At 43.1% G+C, this 8,951-nt stretch overlaps 2 protein-coding genes across 3 annotated transcripts; one reads left to right on the top strand and one right to left on the bottom strand.

Moving 5' to 3' along the window:
* Positions 1 to 132: 132 nt before the first annotated feature.
* cnot11 (CCR4-NOT transcription complex, subunit 11) lies at positions 133 to 4,831 on the bottom strand. The gene is made up of 7 exons (XM_030785763.1): positions 4,165 to 4,831; positions 3,638 to 3,802; positions 2,983 to 3,135; positions 2,495 to 2,697; positions 1,822 to 2,024; positions 1,160 to 1,256; positions 133 to 856 (listed from the first exon to the last, which is right to left on the bottom strand). Exons 1-7 carry the CDS (start codon positions 4,481 to 4,483, stop codon positions 659 to 661), a joined length of 1,338 nt encoding a protein of 445 aa, XP_030641623.1. The 5' UTR covers positions 4,484 to 4,831; the 3' UTR covers positions 133 to 658.
* rpl31 (ribosomal protein L31) lies at positions 3,775 to 7,636 on the top strand. 2 transcript variants are annotated; one of them, XM_030785765.1, is made up of 5 exons: positions 3,775 to 3,783; positions 5,910 to 6,016; positions 6,452 to 6,577; positions 6,878 to 6,990; positions 7,565 to 7,636. In XM_030785765.1, exons 2-5 carry the CDS (start codon positions 5,910 to 5,912, stop codon positions 7,594 to 7,596), a joined length of 378 nt encoding a protein of 125 aa, XP_030641625.1. In that variant the 5' UTR covers positions 3,775 to 3,783; the 3' UTR covers positions 7,597 to 7,636. The 2 variants fall into 2 exon arrangements, with proteins under 2 accessions (XP_030641625.1, XP_030641624.1); XM_030785764.1 differs by lacking the exon at positions 3,775 to 3,783 and adding an exon at positions 5,145 to 5,172.
* Positions 7,637 to 8,951: the final 1,315 nt, after the last annotated feature.

Genomic DNA, 8,951 nt, shown 5'->3' with positions numbered 1-8,951 from the left:
TTTTCTTCACTTGACCATTTATGTATTTACCATTCACATGTCGTTTCACATTATAGGCAGACAGCACAGCACAATCATAAATCTCACAACATCCCTTTTAATGGGTCAAGTGTACAGGACAGTGAACTGTCAATGAAACACAAACACAAACATGTTGTGATTTTTCTAAATGTACAACCAGAAATAAAAACACATTGAAACGAAGTTCAACAAAGGGATTGTGAAACTGAAATGGATCTTTTTCATCAGTCTTTAAGCCAGTGTGGCGTGAGACGTCAGTCACTGTCAGAGAGGCCTCGTGTATGAGAAAGTCAAACAAAAGCTTGTAGGCTTAAATCAATGCCATCATACAGGTACATTCTGTTTAGGCCTAAGTTACAGGTGGCATTACATACCTCTCTCTCTTTTTTTTTTTTCTTTTGAGAATTTAGAGGAAAACAGTGTAACTGGGGACTCTAGGGAGCGAGGACAGTGTCAGTGTTTCAGAGTTACGGGGACATTGTAGTTCACTGAAAGTCAGCTTATTGGTCAGGAGACCTGACAGGATTCAGTCTGACACCCGCCCACAACTCCCTCAGATTCCACGGCTGCCGCCTGTCCCGGCCTCGCTCGCGTTTCGGCGAGGCTGGCGAAGTGCTGTAAGCTGGGAGGTCGCTCGTTATTTAGCGGGCTTTCCCTCGGCGGGCGTCTCTCCGTTGTCGAGAGTCTTGAGCAGACGGAAGAGGCCGGCGGCTTCGCGTATGCGGCTGAACTCGATGCAGAAGGCCTGGACCTCGATGAACAAATCCTGCACATTAATGATCTTATTCCTGATCAGAGACTGGAGGAAGACACACACCAAACGCACCAACCGGTTCTGTCAGGCAGAGAGAGAGAGAGAGAGAGAGAGAGAGAGAGAAACTTAACCAAGGCCGATGGTTTAGAAGTTTAAATTCTTCTATCTGATATCTGAAAAACACTCCTCTTATTGCTCAAATTAATTTCACCTCAAATACTGACAGCAGAGGGCTTTTACATTTAAAATGACATTTGCATTTGTTTGAAACAAACTTCACATAAAGCATCAGATAATGATATGATCATAAAGGTTATAACTCTGTGTATGGACTGGTGTTGAGATATCCTCATGTATTTGTATAACTCTGCAGGTGACATTTACCTGCATGTATTTGTCTTTGATCTGTTCACAGGTGGAGATGCAGTTGGAGATATATAAGTGAATAAACTCAGGAGGCAGGTCAACAGCTGTGGTTAACCTAAAAATACCAAATCCACACTCAACATGAAGAAACACTTAAAAACACACCTCATCACTGATAACATCTAACCTACGCTAGAAACACATGACCAGACTACCAATAAACTTCAAAATTTCATCAAAGGTACCAAAGGTTCACCAAAGCTGGTCTGTGAAAGACATAGTGTGCAAGTTTTACTGCAAGTCCAGTGACTATATAATACACATTTGCACATTGCATTGCACTGTTTATGGCCAAAGGCATTTGTTTTTAAAGACGTATGCTGAACTTAATACACATTCAGTTAAAAGAGACTGAGGACGGTGTTTCACAGAAGCACATGAGCAGAAGTTCTGCTGTGCAGAAGAGAGTGCATTATCATTACATGTAGAGCGCATTAGTGAAATATCGCGCACGCACACACACGCATGTGCGAACGCACACGCATACGCGCGCACACACACACACACATACGTGCGCACACACACACACACACACACACGCACACACACACACGCACACACACACACACACACACACACACACACGCACACACACGCACAGGGTCTGTTTCCTCTCTTACCGATTAACCACCTCCATAGAGTGAAGGGACATGTCCATGTTAACCAGGACTGAGAAATACTCTGTGATTTGGCTTGATGACATAAGCTTCAGCAGCATCTCTATGGCGACCAAGGGGTTGTTCTCCACCAGGTCAGGCAGTTTGGCCGGAGTTAAGCCGATGTGGTACACCAGTTTAGGGTCCTTCTCCAATTCACCTAGCAACTGCACAGAGGGAGAGAGATATTACGATATCACTGAGCTCAGGACTGACACATCTGATTTCACTTAATAAGTTCATCATCAAGCCCTTGATTATCTCAATTAACTGTGATAATGAAGAGTTAAAACAAAGACATGCAGGACAGGGGGCCCTCAGGACTGGAGTTGAGAACCACTGGCTCAGCAGAAATTTCGATTAATTCAGCTGGGAAAAAAACAAAAGGTATCTCGGGGGAACACATGCACTTGAATACCGTAAAAAGTCAAAGTAAAAGCAACTCTTTCCATTCAGCTGGGGGATTTCAGTAAATACCTCCAAACAATTTCAGGGCAATTTAAGAGGAACCATAACTGTGCCACATGACCCAAAAATCCTCTCCTGAAACTAGAGACAACAGACCACTTCCCCCATCTCTGTGTGTGGTTCACAGGACTAGATAAGGGAGTGAGTGGCTCTTTAACAGTTCTCTCACCTGTGTCTGCTGTGGGGCAGAGAGAGGGCTCTTAAATGCTTTGGCCATGATACGTTTGATCTCCACGCCCGTGCCATTCCGCACGCACATGGACCGGTCCCACTGCACGCGATGGTCCGGCTCCAGGGGGTTCAGCCAAGCCAGCTCGTCTTCACACACCAGCAGTGGCGGCGCCGGACGGATAAACTCCGGTCGGAAGTGACCTGCGGCATGAACGGATGGAGACAGGGACCTCAGGAGTTCAGGGGGGGGAAAAAAAACCTTTCTGTGTTTTCAGGAAAACTGCACTTTCCTATCGTTACTCGAGTTTTTTCTATGAAAGAATGTCTGTGTGTGCATGTCATACTCAAAAATTTCCCTGAAATATGTGGATTAAATGGGAAAACCTTTAGGGTGATCCTCATACACACACACACACACACACACACTCTTCACTAAAAGTCTACTTCAAAGGTAAACGAGCACACAAAACCAAATTTCTCATTTACTTTCTAGAGGTGGACGGGGTCCAGTAACAAGAGACTCTATGATCTGATTGGCTACGGAGCTGTCAAAGCCAGAGTTGGAGGAGTCGGGGTCGGGGTCGCTGAGCAGGCTTGGAAAGCTGGCCTTGCTCTGAGTCGGTAGCTCTGACTGCCGCTCTGCAACACACGGGAGAGAAAAAAAAATGAAAGAACGAATTAAAATAAATAAATACATAAACAAACACATAAATAAGACAGCTGTTTCAGTTCCAGATAGAGACACAGTGCACATTCTGATTCGCTTGCCTGACACATACAGACATACTGTCCCTGTTCATCTGATTTACTGTAGCATACTCTCAATAAGGGAAAGCTTAGAGGAGCTGTGTTCAGTATTAATACGGAAACTTAACGTCCTTCTAAACGTTAAGTCTGAGAGAAAACAACAGACTGCACACACCACTGCTGTCCATTCCTCCATCTGCTGATCCTTTTGACCAGATTTAACATTTACACATTTTATCCATCTACACTTCAGCCATGTCAGCATGTCCTCTCATCTTCATATTACACTTAAATGGCCATTTATCCTCGACCTGATCCATTCTGTGTGTGCTTTTCTCCACTTTTCTTTCCCCCTTATCATCTCTCTCACTCACTCTCTCTCTCTTTGTTATACCTGCCAAAGCCAGCTGGAGTCCACTGATGTCCACAGCCTGTGGAGTGGAGCCCACGTCCATACAGGAGACCTGCCGTGGTGTCTTCTTAAAGAGCTCACGTGGAGGGGCCAGCATCAGCTGGGATAAGAAGAACTTCTCTGGCAGTGTGATGGGGGGCAGGAAACCTGGAGCACGCGTGAATCATTCAGTTAAAAATCACAGAGACGAAAGATGAGAGAGAGAGAGAGAGAGAGAGAGAGAGTTCCTGGTAGAGCTGATGCTTAAGGTTAATCGTTCTGGGAGGATCACGAAACGTAATAAATTCTAACGTACGAAAACGTGCACATTTCACAACTTACGAAAAACACAAACAAAATTACTGATAACTACAGGTTTTTTTGTTTTGAAAACACAGATGTCATGGGATGTTAAATCCAGGTAAGCAAGAATTGTTTACCGCTAACTTTACACGACTCTCCGGTACTCCCAAATCTACTGCGAAGAAAGGGTGATGGCACAAAACACAAGCACAGAATATAACACTTACCAGACAGCGGCTTCTCCTGCTCTTCTCCGGCTGATGACGGGTTTAATAAATGAGCAAACACTGCAGCGAAAGGATTGGCAGCTAGCGGTTCTGTGCGGTACATCTCCCATAGCAGGTACAAAGCAGTTAACCGTTGAGGAGAACTTGGTAGTAGGTCCGGTTGCTGAAGTAACATTACCAGAACCGAGCCCACGCGAAAATGGTCGGCTTTCCCAAAGAAGTGATGAAAAGCAGTGGAGAGACTTTCGAAAGTATTGCTGCAAGCATCCTCTGATATGATGCCCAGAAGATTGGATAGTTCTTTTGGCGCAAGAGTCATAGTCCGTCCTTGTTTGGTATATCAGATTGGGGAAATCACAGAAATAAATCGTAGAATCTCTCCTTTGGGACAAAGTATCCTTACCATGTACACAAACTGTCAAAGTGTATTACCCTACGACGTTAAGCAGCGACGGGAACTCCAGAACACTAGCTAGTTTGCTAATTGAGCAGGCCTTTGCGGCAAACTACCTGCGGTCAAAGTATCTCTGAATTCATGAAGAAAGCAGTCGGGTGACGGTTAAATATATTATTTCCTATCGGAAAACTGCTTCGTTGTCCATTTAGAAGCAAAATAAAATATAAAAAAAACAGGCAGACGTCCACTAACCTGCTACATAACATTAGCTGCCTAACTGCAGTTTACCGTCATTCGGGTTGAATATTACAATTTCCCATGAGCGTTTAAATTCAAGTAAAGTGCTTTATGGGAACTGTAGTACAGCAAATAATTTCATTTGTTTTTTAATCTGTTCAAAACGGACTCTTTGCTGTTTGTATATAATCACTGAGTTGATAAACCTCAATGTTTAAATACTATTTGTCAGAATAATACGAAAATACATACATTTTTCTTAAGGACAGCTCAACGAGTTGTGTGCTCGTGACCCGGACGTTAACAAGCTTGTTCGCCATCTTTCTGTTACCCACAATCCCTTGTTCCTTCCTTTCCGAAATCTATCCGACAGAGTAAGTAACGTTGAATTCTGAGTGCATCTAGAATCTAAAATCATCCAGCGTATTTTTGTAAAGAAGTGACCGTTTGGAACTCATATGTATATGAGGTTACATTTGGTGTTCACATGTATATGTTTTTATGCGTATATAATGTTGAAATGTCATGATTAACTCGACTAATTCGGGTCATAGCACTGATGCCAGCTAACAGTTTCTACCGCATACGAGTTCAGCTAATAAGGTCCGTCTTGCTGTAAAACCGTGCGGGTGAGATAGGTAGTCTTCATATAACTCTAATCGGTGTATATTTATGTGCTTGCTGACAGTAGTGTGAGAGCATAAAAACTGCATTATTTATGTCCAACGGGCTAACACGTCGCTAAGTCAGTAAACGGAGTACCCTATGCTATCAGGTGATAACATTGAATGCTAACTTGCTACATCACTTCATCTGTAAGTCATGTATAAGGGTTCTTTTGTCGTTTGAGCCATTTCTTTTGCAAGTTTGTAAGGATGCAGTTCAGATACACTGGTGTGTAATGTTGAAGCAATGCCTTTCAAATTGAGAAGCAAGTTAACATTTGCTCCAAACGCAAACGCCGCCAGAAAACCGCTGAAAGGAAAGGCATGAGTTAGGCTACCCAGACGAACCTTTACATGTTTGGTCTCGAGCAGGCAGTGGGCTTTGACTGGTGCGTGTAACATGCTTTACTGTGTTTCGTTGACGTTAATTTGTTTTCTCTGTGCAGATGGCACCGCTTAAGAAAGGAGGCGAGAAGAAGAAGGGGCGCTCTGCCATCAATGAGGTGGTGACCAGAGAATACACCATCAACATCCACAAGCGCATCCACGGCATGTGAGTACACACCGCTGTTTACATGGTCACTGCACTGGACGGGAGATGTATGGGACAACTGTCTGGATTGTCATTAGAAAAGCTGCATGTCCGCTTCAGTGACAAGAATATGGGAATGACTTCTAGTTGTGGAAGTTGCAGTCGGGTGGTACCTGAACATCTTTTAATGAAAGTTATGTTCTGTTATGTATGATATATGGTTTGATAGGCACTCTGTTTGGCAGTTGCTGTCTCTGTGTTTGGGTCTCGCTGCTTAAGATTCAACCAAAGGAAATTAAAAAACAAAAACAGAACAAGAAAAAAAACGTGCATGCATGTTTCTGTCCACTAAACAGGCTTTCTTTATTTAATGTCCTGTAGAACTCACTCCTTTGAAAAGCCGAAAGACTAGACTTAAACAGTGTTTTAACTCTCTCTCTCTCTCATATATTTCAGCTCCTTTAAGAGGAGGGCACCTCGTGCCATTAAGGAGATCCGTAAGTTTGCCATGAAGGAGATGGGCACCCCTGACGTACGCATCGACACCCGTCTGAACAAAGCCGTGTGGGCGAAAGGAGTCAGGTAGCCCCCCCCCCCCCCCGAATTCCTGCTTTAGTCTCCTTTTAGTTCGCACTGATACAAATTCCCAGTAGACTGCGCTGCCAAAGCGTTAAGTAAATCTGAATGTGTTTTTACATGTAGTGGTTCACCCTTTCACATACGTGTTATTTTATCTGAAGTCATAATGGTTGAGGTCAAGTGCTGGGTATGACTGTCGTGTAGTAGGCTGTCAAATTCTGCCTGTGTTGTGGCTGTTACATGTTTTGGTTTTGAGAGTGTCGTTCGGTGTGGGGAATACCAATTTGGGATTTGCGTTTATAGGAACGTGCCGTACCGCATGCGTGTCCGCCTGTCAAGGAAACGAAACGAGGATGAGGACTCTCCCAACAAGCTGTACACTCTCGTCACATACGTCCCCGTGACCACGTACAAGGGTAAGGATGAGTGCGACAGCGCTTTGGATTCGGGCTCCCACTGTGTGTGTTAACACGTTCACTTTGTCAGACGTCATGTCATGTCAGATCTTTCCCAGGACTGATCTCAGTGTCGTGAGACGTCAGTGTTGTCGGAATCAAAATGTTCACGTCATTATTATTATTTTTTTTTTATCTGCTCATTTGTGGGGCATATTTAACAAGTAGAGGTTACAAGTCAAGAGGCCCAGGATAAAATTGAAATTAAAATGCTGAAATGCAGTTTGAATTCCTGAACACGTATTAATCTTCAGGGATTAAACATAATGAGTTGCAGAAATTGTGTCAGAGAAATAACATTTCTTTGAATAAGCTGTATATATTTGACCACTGACAACTTCATTGTGTTGCATTATGGGTAACTCCAAAGGTCTACTGGCATATTTCTGCATCCCAGCAGGGGTTTTCCAAAACACCTCTGGTCACCTTGGCAACAAGGAAAGTTTGAAAACAGCTGAAGTCTGTGTTAAGAGTTCAGTGTCTGTGTAACTATACTACAACTGCATTCTCACCATCTCTTTATTTTTCCTTACAGGTCTCCAGACTGTCAATGTGGATGAGAATTAATTTTTTTGTTCACTGATGTTTGAATAAATTTATAAAAGAACCTCTTTGTTTTCAGTTTTTTTTTTTCTGTCTCAAGAATTATAATGGATTAACCAGAGATTATACTTTTGCGTAATTCATATCATTGAGCTGACTCACTCTTATCCAGAAGACTCTTTTGCCAACAGCTCTACAAAGATCCTTTTTTTTTCTGGAGGCAAAAGTGTCTCACTGAGAGGTCTGCTGAGAGCGGGGAAGTTTGAACAGCCACTTAACACTATATGTAAAGAAAGCCCAGAGAGATTGGAGTGTGCTTGGTTAAGATGTGTTTATTGTGTAAATCGTGCTCACACAAGATGCTAGACACGTTATTAAAAGGCTCATCGCAGAGCAGTTGATCAAGTAATGCACTTGTAATGTCACTCTTTTCCTGCAGAGGGCAGTACAGGGCAACAAAAGCTCCCAAATAACAAACGATTCACACTCTGACATTACCCCTCCATGTCCTCTTCCTTCATGCCCTTAATAGATTTGAAATGACTGGATTGGTCTAAGCAACAAGATGGACGATGACTCATTGAAAGCTGATAGTAACCTAGTGTTTTCAGGTGTGTCAGGTGGGCCTGGCCCACGTGACTGGTTCAGGATTGGTCCAGTGTGTCATCCCAGTCTGTTCAGGATATTAAACTTGGTTTTAAAACGCAAAGCGTGATCTGAAAAAATAACAAACTGACAAAAATAGTAATACATCTTTTACCCCAAAAAAAAATTAAACACAGAAAAAGGAAGGAACAAAAAGACATTGGTGTGCTGTTTCATAAAATCACATTACTTGTAAGTTGTGAGTTTGAAGCAGTTCTTTAGAGCGTTATGCGGCTAATCATACCATTCATACACTATGACTAGCTGCTGGAAACTGCTGATTTCGGGGGATGACCTGTCCCCAGAACTGACTTAACTGGTTTACCTTCAGTCTGGTTAGAAGCCAGTACCTTATTGAAAACCCAAGCCATTTCTCACACTGGTTCATTTCTTGTTTTGGCATTCCACAGTGTGCTGATGACATATCAAAGGAGTATGTGAACTGCAGCTGAGTTTCTGTTGACTAGGCTAGTCAGAGGGCTGGTCTGCAAAGTGTCTTTATTAAGTTTAGTCACTGTCAGATGTATCAAAAGTTTGGGCTGGTTTTCATCAGAAAACCTATATGGTACTTGGTTAACGGGTCTGAAGCAAAGTATATAAATACAAACAGGTCATAATGCGGAGGCGCTCTGGTTTGGTCAGTGGGGACATGCGTTTTGGTCCGTGAGGTCTGCTCTTTTTGCATTCTCTCTCTCACACCTAAAGTTTTTTTATATCGATGGGGAGAAGGCGAG

This window comes from Chanos chanos, chromosome 10, assembly GCF_902362185.1.
Source record: "Chanos chanos chromosome 10, fChaCha1.1, whole genome shotgun sequence".
Taxonomy (NCBI): domain Eukaryota; kingdom Metazoa; phylum Chordata; class Actinopteri; order Gonorynchiformes; family Chanidae; genus Chanos; species Chanos chanos.
This window is presented reverse-complemented; position numbering and strand designations above follow the sequence as displayed.